This window comes from Amia ocellicauda, chromosome 6, assembly GCF_036373705.1.
Source record: "Amia ocellicauda isolate fAmiCal2 chromosome 6, fAmiCal2.hap1, whole genome shotgun sequence".
NCBI classification, from domain to species: domain Eukaryota; kingdom Metazoa; phylum Chordata; class Actinopteri; order Amiiformes; family Amiidae; genus Amia; species Amia ocellicauda.
The window spans coordinates 15,828,693-15,851,395 of record NC_089855.1 but is presented as its reverse complement, the minus strand read 5'-3'; the positions used below and the strand labels follow the sequence as shown (position 1 = coordinate 15,851,395).

The following is a 22,703-nucleotide window of genomic DNA, read 5'->3' as shown; positions in this document are numbered from 1 at the left end:
GCCACGCCCCCGCTCTTCTGTGATTGGCTGCTGCGCCCCCGCTTCCTCTGCCAAGGCTCCCTATTGGTCAAGCGCGTTGTCGGTGAACATGAAGAAAGAGGAACTCTTCCGGTTTTGGCACTGCACTTAATTCTACCACCAGTTTGTGCTTTGTCTCCTGTCAAACCACATCATGGAAGTACTTCATTCTTCGTAGGATCATTTGCACGTTTAAACAGTAGCCATTTCCCATGAGGAATTATAGCTTTATATTATAAAGATAAATGGACTTAATTGAATAGTTATTCAACTTTGAATGTGAATTTCACTGTATAGTAAAAGTATACCTGCCCAATAAATTGTATTAATTTCTATACATCTTAGAAACACTCCTACTTTATATCATACAGAAGCTAAGCAACATTTATATTGATATTGTAGTATTACACAAAATACATGTACACACAATATTAAATGTGCAATGTAGAACACTAATCAAAAATTAATCAGGATTTTCTGAAATTTCATTTATTTTTTGATGCATGTAATATTGAGTGTGCTATGCATACATTTCTGCTGATTGATCTTCGTCAGAGTAATTCTTGCAGCAAAAGAAGTTTCTGAAAGTAATTTTCTAAGCTATAAATACTTAATAGTAGCGGAGAATAAAATCATTGCAGAATGCTCTGGAGCTGCTTTGTGTACAGATACACTTTACAAACCTTTTCCTTAATTTCTACCACAATAAATATTTTCCAGAAGCGAACACAGACAAATGGCAGAGATCAAAGCAATAAACATGTTACATAAAACACAGAAAGTGTAAAGCCTTCCTCTACTTTTACTCATGTGGCAATAAAGTTCACATGTTTTGGTTCCTCTAGAGCAGTGGTTTTCAAACTGGTCCTGGAGAACCCCCTGCCCTGCTGTTTTTTGTTCCAACTGCGGTCTAAATTGTTTAATTGAATCCTGAATTGCCCTAACAAAGCAATATATCATTCAATTAAACAACTACGACCTAGGTTGGAACAAAAACCAGCAGGGCAGGGGGTACTCCAGGACCGGTTTGAAAACCCCTGCTCTAGACCACCCAAATCCATGTGTGGACCAAATTTTCACCAATGAACACCCCTATATATTCGTTCATTCAGAAATTGTGAAGTAATTCAAAACCAACTTCAAGGCAATTTAATTTTAATAATTTGTATCCATTTTATTGTACACGGTCAAGATATCAACACATACAAAAATAATTACATTTGTGAGCAAACACAAATTCACATATCCTAGATTTATATTTTCAGGCCCCCCCACTTCTCCCTAAAATGTTTCTAGAAACATAAAATTGTAATGCTTAAGTCTAAAAATATTTTATAAACATACCTCCTGGAATTTGTTGATTCTACAAAATAAAACCCTAAAAATGGGTAAAATACATAACAACTCGTTACATTTAGCTTGTGATAAAGATTGTAAGTATTCCCCTTTTAACTCCAGGTTATGAGTACAATGTATTGAGTAGGTCAGAACAGTACAACATGCCACCAGAAAAGTCTACCTTCATAAACCTTGTACTTGTGTCTCAAAACTCAGAAGTGCAATCTATTGAACACCATGCCTGTCCAGTTACAGGTACTTTTTAATTAACAAATTATCCCCAAAAAACCACTGTGCAATTTAATTTATTTAGGTACTTTCAGCACAGAACTACAGCAGCACTGTTAATTTCTATCCCAACAGAATTACTATGTACGTACAAACAATAACTTCTTGTAACGCAAGGCTATAATTAAACTATATAATAAAGCATAAGACTAAAATCTCTATTTGAAGAAATAAAGCAGCAATGCTCATAACATTTATGCAAAAAGAGAATGGCAAAAAGGCAACATTTGGTAAGAGATGATCATTTAAATTGCAGTGTTTCATGGGATTACAAAAAAAAAAATGAAAGTCTCTTTGGTTGTGCTTAGAATTTCATTAATGTCTTTTAGTCAGATATATGGTAATATTTACAATGCACTAGCTTAGAGAATCCACTTTGCTGTAGTAAATCGGACAATGCGTTTTAAAAATGCATGTCTATAAGTATACTGAACCTGTGGTATGCTACAGAAAACAGAACCTGCTCCCACAGCCTGCTGAAAAACATGAGGGACAGAGAACTGCATAGTTGCAAACATGATGAGGTTGGAAACCGCACTATATACGGTTGATTGGGAGGAATGTAGTGGAATGTATTTTTAAGGCACTTATTCTTTACAGTATTACATTTTCTGAGATAGAATAATTTAAAGAACAACAAAAACAACATAATTTAGGCTGATTATATCATCCCAAAATCAAGGATAGCTTTGGTCCATCCAGGAAGAGGACTGGGTACCTGACTATATTAGCAACATTTGTTTGTATTGTGCAATTTTATCTTTCCTTCTGATAGGAATATGCAGAGGTAAAAACACTATCCAAACTAGGAGACTTGGCATAAATAATAGAGACTGGAACACATTCTGCACAAGCAGTCAAATGCTTTGTTTAATTTTCCTATAAGGCTCATATATAAAAAAAAAAAATATTGACTCAAAAACAAAAATATTTTTTATATCCAAAACAACCTTGAGGAAGCACCTGCTCAGACAAGTATGGTAAAAGCTGATAGGCAGCTGTGTCACAGCTCCTTAATGCTAATATTTACATACAAACTGCCACTTCATCTTCTGCTTGTGATCTAACAGCGGAAATGCTGTCATGTGTAAAGTCACCTTGTCTCAGAACAATGAGAAATCATAACTAAGATCATTGTCAATGCAGCCTCTTTTACATAGGTGGAGCATTGCAGGAATGACTATCTATTGTGCCACTCTGACATGGACATTTTTCGGTTGCTTTTATGTGGTCCCTATCGGTTGCTCAGAAGAATTTAAGATATGCATATTAATTACATTTGCTTTTTACGCAACTCGAAGTAAACTTTGTCACCTGACACCTGATCACTGTTCACAGAAAATCTGTTAAATCAAAATCATTTTAGAACACTACCCTCATTAAGGTAAAATTAACTTTTAAGTTACCGTCTTGTTAGAAGCATTAAATAACAGGCCCTGATATGGATTTTTAATAAATAAATAAATAAATAGCGTATCTTGCTATATCATACCATTCAAATATGATTTAACAAAAAAAAAGTCCCCTAAAATGTCGACATTCTAAGAATCTGAATTACATTTTCTTGTAATACTGCCTTGCTCAATGACATGATAAATCTTGTCTGTATGTGGAAGTGTATGGCAGGCCATCTAAGCATGATATAAAACAATGTAAACAATGTTAAAAAAGGATAATTCTACCAGCACAAGAGAAACCATAAACAGAATGATTTATCTGCTTGATTGGCATCAGTCTCACAACCCCTATATCTCCGGCTTATCCGTGTAACAGGTTAAACTTGTGGCCTTGTAGTGCATCATGTCTATAAAATCTATCAGCAGTCTAAATTATGCCTATGTGTGGTTTAGACCAGGGAGATACAAACCAGGAGCACGTGGCACATCTTCTGAAGCAGCAGATAACAAGATGGAAAGAGCGTCTCTCAAGCGTTCGTCCGGCGCTCAACTCTGGGAACACATTTCAGAGTAGCAGCTTTCCACAGCACTGGAGCCAGCAAGAGACTCAGAGTGGTCACACTCAGAATGAGGAGGTACACCTGCATAAAGCAAGAATACAGTCACTGTTGTTTCTCTCCTGTCCTCAGTTTTGCCAGAGGACTTTCAGCCAACAGAGTAAGTTTTACTGTAACTCCACATTTCCTCATGTGTAAACAAAACACATTGGTGAAAACTGTATTAACTTGAACGTAGCAATCCATCCTTTACAATAGGGTTGATGTGAATGACTCACTGATTCCCTTTCGACAACATGAAACTTACTTGCATTTTATTCAGATAAACTGAGAGAAACATTTTAAGTAATTAAAAACCAAACATACACAACAGGAAAAACTACACCGCTTGTCCCAAAACATTCAAACACTCACATTACTCACATACACACACACACACACACACACACACACACACACAGTGAATCTACTATGCTATGATTAACATAAAATCTAATAAATGCACTTATCACTATTAACAGGAAAAGTACGATGAATATTGTTTATAATACTGACAGGCTTATTAGGAACAGCAATGTCCTCAGTGTGTGAGCAGGCAGCAACTGGGCCTGTGCCACTATCAGGAGAGGCTGTGCCAGTGTGACTCAGTGGCATGATGTGGATGAGCTCACCTCTCGAGAGATGATGCCGCTCCGCCGTGCCCGACTGCCCAGGACGAAGGAGAACTCGCTGACCTGGGCCAGGCCTGCGGACACCAGCCACTTGATGTGCTGGCTGCTCTGGGGCAGGATGAGTGTCAGGACCAGCATGGCGATGAGGAACTGAAAGACAATGGCCACACAGAGTGAAGTCACACGTACAGGGATGGAAACGAGACTCCTATGGCTGCACAGTTTGATTCACTCTATATTCTACAAGCTAGAGGTTCTTGTACAAATGATACTGAAGAAACAAGAAAATAGATCACTCTTATTTAAATTCCACTGACATCTGACCATGTACATTAAATACAACAGGCCGTGGCTAATGAAAAACAGGACTTGCTCAAGCTGTTGTGAAATGGCAGTTGTAACTTCACCCTGCATACACAACTAACACTTCTCTGGAGAGAGAGGAAAAATAACAAAATAAATACTGCCATTGCACATTTCACAAGCACTGAATGCCCTGCAATGCATTTCATTATGTAGCAACTCAAGTAAGTTATGCAACTGTGTGTAACATTTTGCATCTCTCTTTGTTCAATACTACCTCGGGTGAGAGGTCTGCATTGATGAGAGCGTATCGGACACCTTCCCTCAGGGAGTGCTAGCTGAGCACACTTGTGATGACTTGAAGACAAACACTGAAGGTATCAATATCTCGGCTATTCACACACTGACAGGGGCAAAGTCATTAAAAGTCATCCACTAGCATTCATCACTCAGATGGGCTGAAACCAAGCTATCTTGCGTCTGGAGATAGTTGTCTGGAAAGATGCCATGGTGCAATTTGATTGAAGCCTACCTGGCTTGGTAACAGCTCGACTAAATAGCTCGAGAAGAAGAGTATCAGAAAGTGCATCTCTCACAGTGGTGAAATCAGTGCCCTTTACAGAGTGCCACACTAAAGTGACCACAAGAGAAGCCATTCTATAAGCCTGCAATGTGTCAGTCCATCCCTTGCTTTTAAGTCATCCGTCACCCCCACCACTTCTGGAACTCTTCCGGGGGGTTTTAATAAACTGAAACCAGGCACGCAGTTTCAATGCTCATCTTTTAATACATTTTGCAAGAAGGCTATTTTATTTTTCAAAGAGAGATACTCAACAAAGCCAGAACCCTGGAAAGTATCAATTTTAATTTCTGAGAAGCCAATAACACACGAGACTGCAGTCAATTAAATAACTCACTCATCTGAATCATAAGACCGGCATGTGATAACTAGAGAAACTGACAATACTGTACATCTTCTAAGCCAGCAGTTCCCAAACTTTCTGGGTGGCGCCCCCCCAAAAAACATTTGAGTCACAACTGCTATTTGACAATCCACTATTCAAAAAACGAATTGACCCGACTCCTCTACCTTTATTTTTAAAAACAAAAAACAACCAAAAAAACAGTAAAGATTGTGCTGTTGGGGTATTAGAATCAAACACTGTAGAAAGATGATTTATTTTAATTTTGATAAATGTTGACTTTGATCCAAAGCAGATTGGAATGTATTTTTGCTTGCTACTTAGTTTGTATTCAAGGGCTGCTTTACCAAAGTCAGCAAATTGAAAATGGTGTTCAATCCACTCTGCAAATCATTTGCCATTGAGCAGTCAGGGAATGACTCATAGATGGCTTATATAGTTGAAGCGTTTGCCAGAATTTCACTGCAAGGCTTTATCATGTCCGAGGAACCAAGAGGCTTTTAAATTTAAAAATAAAAGAGTACCACACTAGCTAAGCTCACTAGAAAATGTTGATAAATGGATTTCTGGACAACACTCCTAATGCAACAGTCATGTTAAAATAAATCACACTTTTCAACTTGACATGAATAATACTAACTGCTGGATAACTTCTTCACTCCCCTAATGGGCGCATGCAGGGGCGTAGGTTTAGTTTCAGAATCGGGGGTGACCCTGTCAATTTTGGGGGGATGCGGTCAATGCTGGGGTGTGTGTGTCCCCTATGTCTATGGAACTGGGCACACAATATTGGGGGGGACAATTTAACGTTTTCTCAACATTGGGGGAGGGGGTGCATCCACATTAATAATGATTTCAGGAAATGTGCAAAATGCATTAAAGGCTAAGCAAATAGAAAAAACTACACCCTCTGTATACATACATTCAAATCAAGATAGTGGAGTTTACCTTCATTACCACCAGAGAGAAGGTGAGGATCAGCAGGATTGTCAGCTCATAAAGCACAAATGTGGGAAACACATGCAGACCTGTGAGAAGCAGAGGAATCGATCAAAACATTGCAAATGGAAGAGCAGTGAAGAAATAAAAGTAAAAATAAAAATGACCATAAATCCAAGGTTCCTATGCTCGATAGAGGCAACACTTACCAATGGTAGCAAAGAAAATGATGGCAAGAAAATCCCTTATGGGCTCAATGCAGGACATGATCTCTGTGGTTATAAGGTGACCTTGCGATGAGAAAAGAGCTCCGGCCAAAAAGCATCCAAGCTCCATGGACACGTCCAGGAACTCGGTCACCTGAGGGAAGCACACAGCTCTCAGAGTGGCCCTCCTTCACAAACATATTGCCTCCTCTTGCTGTGCCACGGTGCCATTGGCTACATCAGAATACCAAAAAACTAAACTTGGTTAAAGGACAATGCATTGCTGTACCATGCGCTGTAGTGATGTTTACTGGAAAGGCAACTAGGCAGCTTTATTTCTAGGCTAAGTAAGAAATAATACATGGTCTAATTCTTAACACACTCCTACCAGGGGCAATTATAGGACTCACGAAAGGCAGAACTACAGAGGCTGTTTCACTTACACACACAGACGAGCTATGCAGGCAACCATTTCATGCACAGCCAAAAACAGAAAAATCAGCCCATCACACCTTACACTAACATTTCTGCAGATGTCATGGAGAGCAAAGGGAAGACAGAGATAAGGCATAGTGTTTACTTCACACAGAGAGTTGTCACAATCTGGAACAAACTCCCCAGCGATGTGGCTGAAGCTGAAAATTTGGGAAAATTTAAAAATAGATTGGATAGGATCCTTGGATCACTTGTTATGAATGGACACGAAACGAGCACGATGGGTTGAATGGCCTCTTCTCGTTTGTAAACTTTCTTATGTTCTTATATTCTTACCGTCAGCATCATGAAAACAAATGCAGAGACTCCCAGAACAAGAATCTCTTTGCTGCCCTTGCATTCGGAGTGTAGTTTTCTGTAGAAGGGCCCGATGAGATAGGTCTTCATCAGCACGCACACCAAGAGGACAGCTGCCAGGGAGAAGAGGATCTGCCCCACGAGGATCAGCAGTCTCAGGGCTTCCATGAAAACACTGCAGAATAACCAAAAAATGTGTTCTTAATGGGCGTTAAAAACCTTCACTGCAAATTCTTGTTATTCTTTAGTCACTCATGTTGATTGTCATTTGCCATTCTAACTAATCTTGAAATACAAAACCTTTTGCAGAGATTGCAAAAGTACCACATTCCTTAAGCATTTATCACCATGCTGAGATGACACTGGCTTTAGGTCTAAATAAGAAAATAATACAAAGAAGTTGTAATCTGACACATACATTTTTCAGTAGTGTGCTGATTTTTAGAGTCTATTTAAACTTTTGTTTATTTTTTTTGTTTTCCATTTTCCCACAATAGGAGTATTTTTCATTTTGCAACAATAGGAGCTGAAGTCTCAGTTTCATAGAACAAATATGGCAAATTTAAAGAATGGCAGAAAAATCTACATAAATATGCTCCTGTGAGGAACTTGAGTTCAGAGACTGAGATATCAGTGTTAGAAAACAGAAAACAGACTTCAGGAACCAGAGAAGCACACAAAACACATCATCATAAGGTAAATAAATAAAAATACATAAATTATGGGATTTTCCCCCTAAAGGAATTTCGAACAGCGAACAGCCTGTCAAAGTGAATTCGTTTTTAGTTTAATTTTGATTTGGTAGGATTTTGGAACAAAAAACCATGATAAAACTCGCTGGAATTCAGGATAAGCTCTACAGCCTGGGGAACATACAAGTAATATCAAAGCTGTGCCACTGGCCGAGTGAATTCACTAAATTCAGGATTCAATGTGAAAAGCAGAAGAACCTGTTAGTGGAAACATTAACAAGTTCAACTGGCACACCTGAGCCAAGCAGAGTTGGGCGGGCCCTAGGTTATCATGGTACAGGTCAAGATACTCAAGTGGTTTTTGTGAGTGACATCACAGAAATGTGTGGAATGTTTATTTTACAGATCTAATTGTGCCCACAAACTGAATCCAATGAAAAACATTATTGTTTAATTTACACTGATATACTAATTAATTTGGTTTGTTCAGTTTCATATTCCAGTTTGACAGAATACTTGCGTAACATATTCATCTCCATTACTTCTATGACTGAGCTACAGGTGCAAACAACATGTCAGTTAACCCTGCCCCAGGGTGAGGTGGCTTGCAGGGCCGAAGAGCACTCTGACCTGCTGTAGTTCGCTCCCCCGGCCTGGATGAGAGATGGCATGACCGCGATGAACAGGCTGAGCTGGACGTCCTGCATCACCAGCATTCCCAGCAGCACACTGCTGTACTCAATGTCCCCTGCGGAGACAGGCACACCCTCAGCTGACTGAGTCCTTCTCTGGCCCCCCATCTCGTGAGGTCCACCGTCACCACAAACAGGCATAGAAGTCATACAAATCATACATTGTGAAGAAAGAAACAAACAGTGAAAGACCCTTTTATGGCTGGTTTCACAGACCTTGATTAGCACTAGTATAGGACAAGTGGTAATTCGTGTATATGAAATCAGCCCATAGTCTTTTTGTAGAAATAAAACTGAGTGCTACAGGTTTGGTGTAGGGAATGGCTCACTAGGAATGAACTGCTGTTTGTCCTCCTTTGAATTGTCTCCCCACTGTACACCTACACATTCTATTATTGTTTAATTGTCGCCCACATTTGGGCTAACCTGATATTTCTCACCAGGGGAAGAAGGCAGGCATTTTAATTCCAAAAGGAAAACTCTCTGACTGTTCAGCAGCTAAGATAATCAAGCACCAAGACAACTTTCCCAGCCTAGCCAATGAGAACACTTAGTCCAGGTGACAGACTCATCTCCAAGCTAAAACCAGGATTCCTTGTCTGAGCATTTACACCCGAGGGATAGGTCAGGTACCTTCTTTGTCCGCCCTGGCACTCCCTGCGAGGAAGCGGGAGACCAGTGGCGTGCTGGACAGGGACAGGCAGGAGGAAATGAAGACTGTCTGTGTGGGTCTGATCTTCAGCAGCTGTCCCCACAAGAGGCCAACTGCAACCATCAGGAATGTCATGTAGCAGGGGCCTTGCACTGAAATCTTCCAAACCTACAGAGAAAACCAAAAACAAGACCAATATAAATATAATCCAAAATGTCCCACTATAAAGAATAGTGATTTTGATCATTCTTGAGATGGCACTGCTTAGTTGATGTCTAATGGTGCTCTCCTACCCCAGGCACTTTTGTGCTATGTGTAGGAATTATTATTATTTAATGATTAGAAGTCACCCTTATACAGCTTACAGTTTACACAATTAGCCTCCTGCACAGAATACGACCCCACTATTTCAATCTAGACAGATTATTGCTAATATTCTTAATAGAAGAAGTAGTAGTAGTATTTATAACCAAATGCAAATTCAAACAATGCCCTTCACAAAGCAGAAGACATCACATATACACACTCTGACGCACACACAAACAACTTCACCACTGACCTGCGTGTAAAATATTTAGCTAGTATATTTGGATCATTAATGGTGCTCCAACCTTTTGATTTGTAAGATACTTTTGTTGCTGAATCTCCTTGACTTGAGTGATAGTAACCAGCATAACCTACTGATATTAAATTGCATCAAAGCTAACAGAATTATTGCAAATGCCTTTATTTTAATATAAATACATAACATTCATATAAAGTACCTCTGTCCATTCCCTATAAAACAAAGCTTACCCTCCCAAGACTAAAAACGTACAAGATATAGTAACCAACTTCCAAAATGTAGCTCTTATAAATGAGCTAAGCTAGTAAATGTGTGTGTATCACAATGCTGTTCTCTCTCTCTCTCTATAATGTTACATGCTCAGCTGATAAGTCACAACACGGAATTAATTAATTAGACCCTTTCATTTAAAACCAACAGAGAGAAAGAGAGTCAACTGACAGCTCCCCCTCTTAACTGAATTGTCGGTGTCATTTACAATCTATACACTCAGAAGGCAGTTGCACTGGGAGCCTGTTCAGAAAGTGGGCCAAATATGACTCACATTTGAAAAATGTAGGTCAAAAAGCTGCAACCGTGATATAAGCATTTTTTTAAACTAATTTTTAATTTCGATACAATACCAGTTCAATTTCACGATACTCGATACCAATTCGATACCATGCAAAAACGCATCTGCGCACACCACATACTTTAGCATTCCTTTCATAAAGATACACAATCTTCACTCCAGATAAAATGGGCCGGAGCAGTAAACACAAGTTAAGAATTTTAAAGGCAGATAGCCAGAAAATAAAAAACGAAATCGAGCAGCATTACCTAGGCCTATATTATGAATATGCCTTTAGATATAGTTGAATCAATATTGGTTTTGTAAATACGTGTTATTTTTAAATTGTTATGAATCAGTGAACACTAGATCCGCACAGCCGCATATTTTGGGTGGCTTTTGCAATACAAAAGTAAATATCTCTGTGTATGTGAATTTCTCCCGCTTATCTGTTCTTATATGTTACAAAAAATTTGAAGAAAATACATATATGGCATTTGCTGTAAACTCGTTGAGTGTAATAAGTTATAAATACTTTCTTCAGACGCCGAACCCAAGTTTATGCTGTAGGCTTGAATACAATAAAGCCGACAATCTGGACTCAATCATTGTGAAATAATTTGTATCGTGCTGAGAGCTGATATGACATATATTCATATATTATCATTATTTATTTGATTAGCAGATGACACAAATATACACATTTGACGAATCACACCTGATCTCTCTCTCATCTGCATGTCCTCTCATTGGCACAGCAAGTTTCTAACTTTCCTTTGGAATTCACTCTTCATCTCATTGCAAACCCAGGTCTCTGGATCAATGCCTTGATCAGTCACTGTCTGATCATGTGCTAATTGTTTTGTATCAGGTGCAGTGCTGGCGATAGGCTGGCTGCCGTTAGCGTTTATTAGACTGCTGTTGGCACTACAATTCAGTATCTACAGGACTGAAGAATCCCCTCATCCAGCGCTGCACTAATTTAATTTAAAAGAAGAATTTGAGATTGGACACTGAACATTAAGGTCAATACACATTTACCAGGCTTTGTGATACTACTTTAACAAAAAAAGGTGGCATTAGATCTCTTTTAGATGTTGAGCAACAAAAAAATACAAAGTAACTAGAGCAAGTGGAAAATAGGTTGAAGGACCGGTTTAAAAATTGAATAATAGTTGAGCCAAGTCTAATTATAAGACATAGCACTCCCCTCTCAGCACACTGAAATATCTAATCTAAATGGACCGAGAGCGGGAGTGTATATCATGTGTGTTTATTCAAGATTTATTTTCTCGTCACATGTCCTGAGTGTGCTCTCTTAACCACTCCAAGGTGCTCGTCTCATTTCTCTATAGCCCCTTCAGAATGTATTCCAAATGAAGCTGCTTCTGAAACAGCTGGACTGATGTGATGGGCAGGAGAAGGGTAGAAAAACTTAAGTCAGTCAAGGTGGAAGAAGAGTGGAGAGTAGTGAGCATGCTGTACCTTGCGCAGTCTCTCCGGGGAGAACTCCAATCCCACCACAAACAGGGTGAAGAAGACTCCAAATTCCCCTAGTGTTTCCACCTGGACCATGGACTGCAGTGAAGAGACAGAAAGAAATTAAATGACGATGAATGTTAATATATACAGCTCTGGAAAAAATTAAGAGACCACTGCAATCTTTTCTAAAATCAGCATCTCTACATGTATGGCAGCCATTCCATTCCATTCATATTTTTATTTGGAATGTGGGAGAAATGTCAGTAGTCAGTAGACAAATCTGCAAAAATGTATCAATCATAGTAGTATCCAAACATTTCCATAAGCCACGAGAAAGGAGAGCAGATGTTTACCCTGTTCAGCTTGCAGTTTATACTTCTCAGACACTATAACCCACCTGCTTGCTGGTGTGATTCTTACCTTAATGCTGTTGAGCCCCGATGGGCCCAGAAGAACGCCACATACTATATAGCCGAACATCGTGGGAAGACCTATCAAGGTACAGAGCCATCCACAGGGCAGAGACAGCATCACAACAGTCACAATATCCTAGGAAATCAAGACGTGTATAAAATAGAAGGCAGAAAAGATACGAATGAATTATAGTTAGGCATACTTTTAAGCAATATTAGGTGTCTGCTTTTGCTACAGAAAAAAAACAAAGTATAGTTGTGTTGTTTTTAAATACAGTTTAGAACAAGGAGTGAGTGAGTGTGCCAAGTGAGTGTGCCAGCCTGCCCCTCAAATGTCTAAAATGATTGGCACTTTAGAAAACCAGTAATTAGCAGCGCTCATGTTATTTTCTGAATATTCATGGTTTAGGTTCTGCAGAACTGCGGAATCCGCTGCTCCCATTGGTGTAGCTGCGCAGATCCGTGCAGATCTGCGAAGATCTGCACTTCACGAACGAGATGTTAATGTTATGACGACTGTTTATGCTGCTATACGGCCCTCTGTTAGCAGGAGCAAGATGACAAGAACTGTAAGTCTGTCCTGTTGCGATTAATTGTGGTCAGCAATGGACGTGTTCGTTGAACACGCGGGGGGAAAGCATTTTGCTTTACGTTATCTCTTGTATCAAATGGAAATGGCCACAATATTTAAACCTCAGACAATGTAAAAACTTAATAAAGAAAGCTGTAAATTCTCAAAAATAAATAAATGATGTCTTTGATTTGTAATGTACATTTGTGCACACTCATACTCAAGGTAGATTGATAACACTGCATTATATTTGTCTTGAAACATAAGTGCCACACAATGTATATCAATCTACCAGTTTTAGTTATTTTGCAAAATGTAAAAGCAGTAGATATTAAGTAATTATCAAGTGCAAGTGCAAACAAAACACAAAACAATATGGAAGGGTTACTAATGCAGCCAAAATAACAAACTACTTCTTGTGCGTAACGGCAGGAGGGTGTAGACTGTGATTTGAATGGGGTTTTAAAATGTACTTTAGCATTATAATCCAGAAACTTAATGCATGATGAAATGTGATTCATGCATTTTACTGCACTGTAGCAATACTGCAACATTTAAATGCTGTATTCATTGTATGATGCACTTATTCTTTATTCTTTAATGTCTGACATGCTTTGGCATGGTGTTCCACTATATACAATTAAGATTGACTGATTTAATTTGAATGAGGATTAAAGATTCTCATTGTCCAAAATAAAAAGGGACATATTCCAAAAGTGATCAAGCTAGTTAAGTGCTACTACTATTGCTTTTTCATATTTGTCAATTGGCAATAATCTGTGAGCAAAAATGGAACCTGCATGTTTCTAATTTTTTTTTGGGAACAATATATGCCTCACTTCATTCAGCTTGATACTCTGCAGCAGACTCCCATTAGCAGACTGGAGCTGCACTTGCTCTCCAGACTACAGAGGGATAAGGGGGTGGGTTCAAGGTGGGGGGAGGTTGGCAATGGATGCAGGTGGCGGGTTGGTGGGATGGTTCTATCTGTCCATAGTTTTTAGACTTTTCTGTATTGCGGTTTGTTTTGTTTTATTAGCATGTTTGCTTATTAACTTAATTAATTAAATTATACATAACAATTGGTTAAAAAATGTGCCGTTTAGCCCCTGTATAAACTTTTATATCCATAATTTATCATTGGCACCCTTTGTCTACAAACCAGACTTTGGGCACTCCATTCAAAAAAGGTTCACCATCCCTGAACTAGAAGAAGCCAGAGAGTGCAGCTGCAGCTGTGGGATGTAGGGGGAACGTGGACTCACCTTGATGAAGTGGTGGTCAGCCCGAGGCATGGTGGAGTCCCGGGGCTTGGTCAGGATGTACTGGTTGTTCTGAGAGTCGATAAGCATGCTCAGACCAAGGCTGTCCTCTACCTCCCTCTTAGACATGTTCCTCTGGCTGTCCTCCTCATCCTCCTCCACTCGCAGTACCGCCTCCACATTCACACCCTTCATCTGACAGAGAGAGACACACAGTGAACAATCACCCTCTCATTTGACACAGGGAGAGACACGACACCAACCAGCCCCTTCAACTGAGACACAGGGAACATTCACCGCCTCATCTTAGAGAGAGAGCGAAACCAAAAGGGAACACCAATCAGCTTTATCTGACAGAGAGATGCAATTAACCTTCATCCCTTCATTTGACAAAGCAAAAGACAGGGAGGCAGTCAACACCAAACTCACCATTCACCCTTTCATAAGAGAAATAAGTCAACATTAACCAATTCATCCTGGAGCAGAGAGACAGTCAGGGATAATAACAAGATGAAAACCACAGAAATCTATCAAGGGATTAAAGGAAAAGTAAACTAGTTACTAAAACATACTAACTGGTACATATTCAGATTACAGTTATATTAGTCTTGTTTACAAACCAAGAGAACTGCAGATGTGGAAAAAATAAACAATAAAATAATTCCTTCTGTCTAGAATTCGAGCCATAGACAGTAAATAAACATTTGTACGACATGTACGTTCCGCAGTAAAACCATTTCCTGAAAAATTCAGTAGGTGTCAGCACTAAGAACAAGCACAATAAGAATTGTAGAACCAAATACACACCTACAATACATTTATATATATATCTATGACATGTTTCAGTGATATTTATATCGTATAGCTATAATTTCAGATTAAAAACAAAAAATAAGGAACTTACACAACTGTGATATTGGCTACAAATAGTACAAAGTAAACATACTTGACACTTATTAGTCTCACAGCTGTAGCATTATTTGGAGCTCTGAACACAAATATATACTTTTATTTTTCGGGGATTCTTTCAAACAATTTATTACCATTGCCTTATGACACATAAAACAAATGCTGAAATATATGGATTGACTGTACGGATGTTGTCTATATATGTCTATATGCGTATTACATTGTCAACAATCACTTGTTTCTGTAGGGACATCATAGCTTGAGGAATGCAGTTTTGAATTATGCTTTCAGCAAAAGATTTTAGGCAGTTCAAAGTGCGTTATTTTGTAATATTGATATGGAGAAGCTCTGACACAACCAAAATGTCTGATTTGGATTCTTAACCTTCAAAGATCACGATAATGTAAAGCATTTTTATATCTGCTAAGTTTTCCTTTAAGGTGGCTGCTGAGGGCCCACATGTTTCAGTAATTTTTCAATTATTTAATCATTCTAATTAATTAATTGGTCTTCAGTGTAATAAGTTTATCACTAATACAATTCCTTCTTATGTTTTTGCAAAATGTTATTGCTGACACTAAACACAATATAAATGTTGCTATATTTACAGTATCATCATGCACACACTCTAACCAATTTATTAAACATAGTTTGTTTTGTTTTTTACTGGCAAAAAACAACAACTGAAAAACCATGTAAAGTTTATAGCCACCAAAATCCCTGCTTAATGAATGAGCCTCTGGACTCAAGTTAATTATTTAATTAGCTTATTTTTTTAAAACTAATTGGTGTTGTGACACTGTTGCATTCAGAATAATTTTAGTTTATTTGGACTTAATGATCTAATTCTGAAACACAAGGAAAACACTTTCTGGACTTGTTCTGACCAATGTTTTCCATTCTAAATAAGTGCTGTGTTTAACCAGTAAGGGAAATGATACCAAATACCAAGTACACAGCAAGATCCTTTATTCACTTCACTTTAGTAAAGGTAGTTATTAACACAAAAAACACAGTGGTTTAAATACAAACATAATTAGCCCATTACTATGCGTCATTTGATGTTGAGCAATCCTACAAAAAGGGGAGAGGAGGGTTGCTGCAGAGATTCATGGGAATCAAAATGACTTTTTACTCTCACCTCCAAGGAAACATATATTGCAGCACCTGTGCTATTTTGGATTGAAGAAAAAAATTGTTATGATAAGCTAATGGTTTTAGTGTTGGAAGAACAAATTATTAAGAATTTAGTCGTACTAGAGGACATTATTTTGTTATTTTTAACATTTCATTAAAATCTTGATTTTGGTAGCTCATATGTTGTCTTTGTGCGATTAAACATTCAGCAGAAGAAAAAATAATAATAATGAGAGTAGCATAATAAATATGCACAATTCAGAAAACTTACTTTCCTGTAGATAAACATACCTACCTCCTTCGCCAACTTAACCCCTTCATCTGAGTCATTGATATCACTCACCTTCATCTGAGAGAGACACACACCGTGAACATTTATAGACAAAAGCGTGGACATTCACCCAAACCCTGCCACACAAACAAACACAAACAGAGCAGAAAAACTAAAACTCCACCAACAAAGGCCACCAGTGTCTTCTTCTGAGCACCCAGTTCCCACAAAAGATAATTTGCTGAACGAAAGCAACAGCTTTAAAACAAAAGACTCCCCTTAGTGAAATCGTAAAATCCTCCACTAGTCTTTAAGACTACTCTCCTTCAGCATTTGAGATCCACCATGTTGCACCTTGACACCTCCTCTACAGTCCCCCTCCCCCTTCTCCATTTATACTGAAAAAGCTTCTTACCAGTTTGTTGTAGTCGAAGACATGGTCCTCAATCTCCTCCTCAAGTCGGTCTGCTGCCTTCCTGACGTCCTCCAGGATCTCGTCCAGGATGGACAAGCTCTTGTTCTGTTGCTGCATGCTTTTCAAGGCCGCAACCTGGTGCTTCTCTGCTGCCAGCAGCTCCACATACTCCTGCTCCTCCTGCACTCACAGACAATCTTTAAATAGCAGATGGCCTAATACTAGTGCAAAACATGTTAGACATGTTCAAAGACATCCATTTGCAATGATGCTCTTGGAGAATTAATCATCAGTTCTTGAGCTACACAATTAAAAAAAACATATATTGAAACTAATATTAATCCTGATAGGTAGGTAACAGTGTTTCATATAAGATCATGGCGTTTACATGAGTAATTTAAAGGATGGGTGTAAAGAGCATTCCAGCTTACACTGCCTATTTCTGTGGCCAACCCATTGTTCTCGGTATGCGGTAAAGGTAAGTACATTTCAACAAGGAGCACTTGCTGGCTCAACTTCCTCAATTCAGTGACAGCCCTCAGAAGTCTTTTCACATTGGCAGACTGAAAGTGCCCAGTCAGCTGCTGTTGCATAACACTCACATCTGCCAGCACGTCAAAGCCATGCCACATTTAGTTCGCCTCCCTCCCTCACCCCTCTATAGTCGCATGTCATGAAACATCTGCAACAGAGAGATTGCAACTTCTTCATAATTATTTTGTCAATGTCACTTGCAGCAAGCAGTACAATAACTACCTCACCCTTAATATCAGAGGAACCACAGTGCAAGACTATCAATTAACTGATTAGATGTGTGCCGTTTCACGGGTTTTCAACACCTATTCAGAAGATTAAACGGGGTTGAGCCTTAATTTGTTGAATAAAACGATGAGCTGAAAACTGTATCCTGGTGAGGTCCTATCACTGTTCTACAGATGACCCAAATTACTTTGATAACACCCACATGGGAAGGTTCCAGACTCACTGTGATGTAATTAAGTTACAGTAGCGGAAGTTGCTGTGCAAGTCAGATATTAACCATCACATAGAATCAGCACTATTCCCTACATAATAAAACCAAGAGCATTAAGTCCCATATCTTCTTCACAGGAATGTGGTTGATTAAAATAACACTTATTTAATGGAACTGAATTCAATAACACACACAAACCTAAAAAAGGTGAGGAGGCCATTCCACTTAACTTATTCATTATTTGTACCATTTAAAATGTTGTACTCTGAGGGTTTACTTTCAGACTGCTGCGGTTATACACCAGCAGCATTAGTGATGGACTTAACTTGACCAAATGTCCCTCCTCTGATGGGGTGGGGGCTGTACAGTGTTTTTTTTTTTTTAATGCTAAACAGTGAAGCATGTTGTACATTTCACTTTCTGCAATCACCAACAATTAGACAAAGAAATCCACTACGTGTCACAGGCACACCAAATTGAGATGAACAAGCATCAAAATAAGGCCACCTCATATAGTTTATGTAACAAAATTGACATACGAGTGATTTCTTGCATTCTTGACTGAAATTGTCTTGCACTGAGCAACACTGGTGATAGTAACTACTGGTGGGGCTCATACTGAGGGTGCTAAGATATCTGACAGAAGAACAAGTGATAGTGCACCTGTACTCACTGACCTTGATGGCTGCCTCTCTGAGAGCCTCCAGCCTCTGGTGGCTACTCTCCTTCATGTTGACTACATCCTTGTAGTCTCCCTGCAGAGCCCTCTTAAAGCCATGGATGGCCTGGAAGATGGAGTTCTCGCTCTCGTTCAGCTCTTTCTGGAAGATCTCAAAGGTGTGCACCTGGAAGAGCTTCTCGGGGTCGGACAGTGACATGTCGCGCTCCACTGCTGCAATGGCCACCCCCAGCTTCTTCATCACCACACTCTTCTGCTTCATCAGCCCCGACAGGCGCCGGCAGTTCTCCATAAACCACTTCTGACCCTGCGTCACTGGTGCCCCTTTCCCGCGGTGCAGCTTGATGGTGTGCTTGACCAATTCCTTGTGGTCAGTGCTTGCTGCTTGCATGGTCAGAAGAAGCCCAAATAGGGCAATATATGTTGCCGTCATCCTCAAATGTTGCCTCCTCCTCTTCCTCTTCTTCCTCCACCACGTCTCCCGACCGTGCTCACAGTGCGGTCAACTGGGAGACTGATCTAGAGTAGACCGATGTAGACTAGACTACATCTTCACTGCTTTTTCATGCTGGTCAGGGAACAAAACAAAACTTGTTTTTTTTTTTAAGTTTCTGTAAAATGTATCAATTCTGGGTAGCACACTTTCTTATCAAATTAAAATAATTAAATAGAGGACAAATGTGAACTACTAACTTTTTTAGTCTAAAAAGCAAGAAATCCAAATCTATACTGTTTTTACTTTTGAGGAAACAGAAGAACAGTATCTTCCCTTTTGCTGCCTATAACCATATACATTTACATACAGTGAGGGAAAAAAGTATTTGATCCTCTGCTGATTTTGTACGTTTGCCCACTGACAAAGAAATTATCAGTCTATAATTTTAATGGTAGGTGTATTTCAACAGTGAGAGACAGAATAACAACAAAAAAATACAGAAAAACGCACTTCAATAAAGTATTACATTGATTTGCATGTTAATGAGGGAAATAAGTATTTGATCCCCTACCAATCAGCAAGATTTCTGGCTCCCAGGTGTCTTTTATACAGGTAACGAGCTGAGACTCTCTTAAAGGGAGTGCTCCTAATTTCAGCTCGTTACCTGTATAAAAGACACCTGTCCACAGAAGCAATCAATCAATCAGATTCCAAACTCTCCACCATGGCCAAGACCAAAGAGCTGTCCAAGGATGTCAGGGACAAGATTGTAGACCTACACAAGGCTGGAATGGGCTACAAGACCATCGCCAAGCAGCTTGGTGAGAAGGTGACAACAGTTGGTGCGATTATTCGCAAATGGAAGAAACACAAAATAACTGTCAGTCTCCCTCGGTCTGGGGCTCCATGCAAGATCTCACCTCGTGGAGTTTCAATGATCATGAGAACGGTGAGGAATCAGCCCAGAACTACACGGGAGGATCTTGTTAATGATCTCAAGGCAGCTGGGACCATAGTCACCAAGAAAACAAGTGGTAACACACTACGCTGTGAAGGACTGAAATCCTGCAGCGCCCGCAAGGTCCCCCTGCTCAAGAAAGCACATGTACAGGCCCGTCTGAAGTTTGCAATGAACATCTGAATGATTCAGAGGAGAACTGGGTGAAAGTGTTGTGGTCAGATGAGACCAAAATCGAGCTCTTTGGCATCAACTCAACTCGCCGTGTTTGGAGGAGGAGGAATGACCCCAAGAACACCATCCCCACCGTCAAACATTGAGGTGGAAACATTATGCTTTGGGGGTGTTTTTCTCCAGACCTTAATCCCATAGAAAATCTGTGGAGGGAGCTGAAGGTTCGAGTTGCCAAACGTCAGCCTCGAAACCTTAATGACTTGGAGAGGATCTGCAAAGAGGAGTGGGACAAAATCCCTCCTGAGATGCGTGCAAACCTGGTGGCCAACTACAAGAAACGTCTGACCTCTGTGATTGCCAACAAGGGTTTTGCCACCAAGTACTAAGTCGAAGGGGTCAAATACTTATTTCCCTCATTAACATGCAAATCAATGTATAACTTTTTTGAAATGCGTTTTTCTGGATTTTTTTTTGTTGTTATTCTGTCTCTCACTGTTAAAATACACCTACCATTAAAGTTATAGACTGATCATTTCTTTGTCAGTGGCCAAACGTACAAAATCAGCAGGGGATCAAATACTTTTTTCCCTCACTGTATATCAGAAAGTCAGCAGAGTGAAATATGAATCTTTCTAGCTACAGTTGTCATATCACCTCAGAGTACAGAGAGTGAACAGAGGAGTGGTCTCTCTAATGTTGACAATTCAAACAATGCACATGCCAATTAAGGAAACAGCTCAATAGCAAACAGAACATTATCAATAGATCTTCTGACTCCTTCACATTTACACTAATCATTAACATACAACACCCTTAGAAAACAAGGAGAGAAGCAAGGACATTTACATATATGGAACGCATTGGAGTTTCAATAATGAAAATAACCTCAGATGTTATTATACAATGTTATTTTAGCAGGAGTAGTTCAACACTAGTGCTTACCAAGGTCTGTGCTGTAAATGTACATGAACACATTTATAGGCTAGTGGCTTGTCAACAGGATTGAAGAATACAGACTAGACCTTTATTATAATACAACATAAATCTAATTTAATATAAATAGTTTTATATTAAATAGTCTTGAATGATTGAACCCTGTCACAAATTAATCTGCATTATGTTATCAATTGTGAGGTTATGAAAACTGAATGGTAGTCACTGATACAATGATTGTGTCCTAATATCCTTCACGTTATTCAAGTCATTCATATCCTCAGTGATGTTAGTCAATACAATCGCTGGGTGTCGTCTTTTGCCATTTTAAAATCTCTCATTCAAAATACACGTCTTGGAAACAGATCCAGCAAGACTGTACTATATAGAGGACTACTCAACACAACACAAAAGATAGGAAGTCATCTGTTGCGAAATACATTTAGGATTGTTTGCTTTGTGTTCTGTACATTGAATTGTTCGTGTTATTGAATGTTATTGACTCGAATCCATTACTCCGTGTATTTCATGTTCTAAATTTGCTCATGCGAAAGAAACAAAGTAACAGCTGCAGACATTTTATCTGTGCGTGAATATATCACTAACTCTTTCCTTACCCTGTGATTTACAATTTGTAATACTAAGGGAGGGGCTCGATTTTAGAGAAAAGGTCCACATACGCCCCCCCCACACGGATGATGAGCCTGAACAATACTCAACATCATCGTGTTTCCTTACGAACATCTTCACTGAACACTTTATTACTAATAGTCGTGTTGTTTCTTGTTGTACATAAAGCAAGAAATCATACATAAAAACATTCATGAACAGTTTGCTAGCTAGATATTTTAATGCGCAATCTAGATCAAGTGTAACAATTATATATCGAGACTCAATGGGATATGTGCATATAAGCAGTGATTTGTCATGACAAATGTAAATGAAGGAACATAAATGTATACAAAGTAAATATTGTTCAGTCACGTTTATTATATCAAAAGCCTTCTAATAATTTCCTAAATAGATGTGAAGAAATCATACAACTCACCAGACAAGCGCTGCCATTAAGCGGAGCTCAGACTCAGGTGTTACTGAACATGACAACACACAACTTTGCCCGCACCGCAGGACCCATAGCTCCCCGACTCTCGCCAATATGATTTTAAAATTGCACACAGAAAGCAGCGATTTGATCCCAATCAGCAGGTATAGGATTTCAATTTAATTATATAGAATTGTCATTATTATTAGTATCGCCATTTCATTTGCTAGTAATATTGGTTTTGCTGCGCAGTAAGTTAGTTCATGTTCTGTGGTTCATTTCTATTATTGTCGCTACTGATTTTTGGAAAAGGAAAATTATTTCATACGATGTGTTTCATTTAAAACGTTAGCTTACCTTGCGTGGAAATAATATTTTTTAATTTTACTTCCGAAACAAATCACAAATAAGGGGTCCATGCCAATCTTGGCTAGTCAGCTGGGAAATGTAGTCTTTTACTAGTTA

General features: G+C 39.0%; 1 protein-coding gene across 2 annotated transcripts; it reads right to left on the bottom strand.

The window, feature by feature from the left end:
• Positions 1–1,166: 1,166 nt before the first annotated feature.
• slc9d1 (solute carrier family 9 member D1) lies at positions 1,167–22,669 on the bottom strand. Of its 2 annotated transcripts, none has more exons than XM_066706332.1 (13): positions 22,596–22,669; positions 18,694–19,263; positions 17,044–17,223; positions 14,315–14,506; positions 12,486–12,614; positions 12,069–12,161; positions 9,450–9,636; positions 8,755–8,872; positions 7,412–7,607; positions 6,644–6,794; positions 6,444–6,523; positions 4,270–4,419; positions 1,167–3,682 (listed from the first exon to the last, which is right to left on the bottom strand). In XM_066706332.1, exons 2-13 carry the CDS (start codon positions 19,126–19,128, stop codon positions 3,569–3,571), a joined length of 2,025 nt encoding a protein of 674 aa, XP_066562429.1. In that variant the 5' UTR covers positions 19,129–19,263; positions 22,596–22,669; the 3' UTR covers positions 1,167–3,568. The 2 variants fall into 2 exon arrangements, with proteins under 2 accessions (XP_066562429.1, XP_066562428.1); XM_066706331.1 differs by lacking the exon at positions 22,596–22,669 and adding an exon at positions 22,245–22,337.
• Between the last annotated feature and the right edge of the window lie 34 nt (positions 22,670–22,703).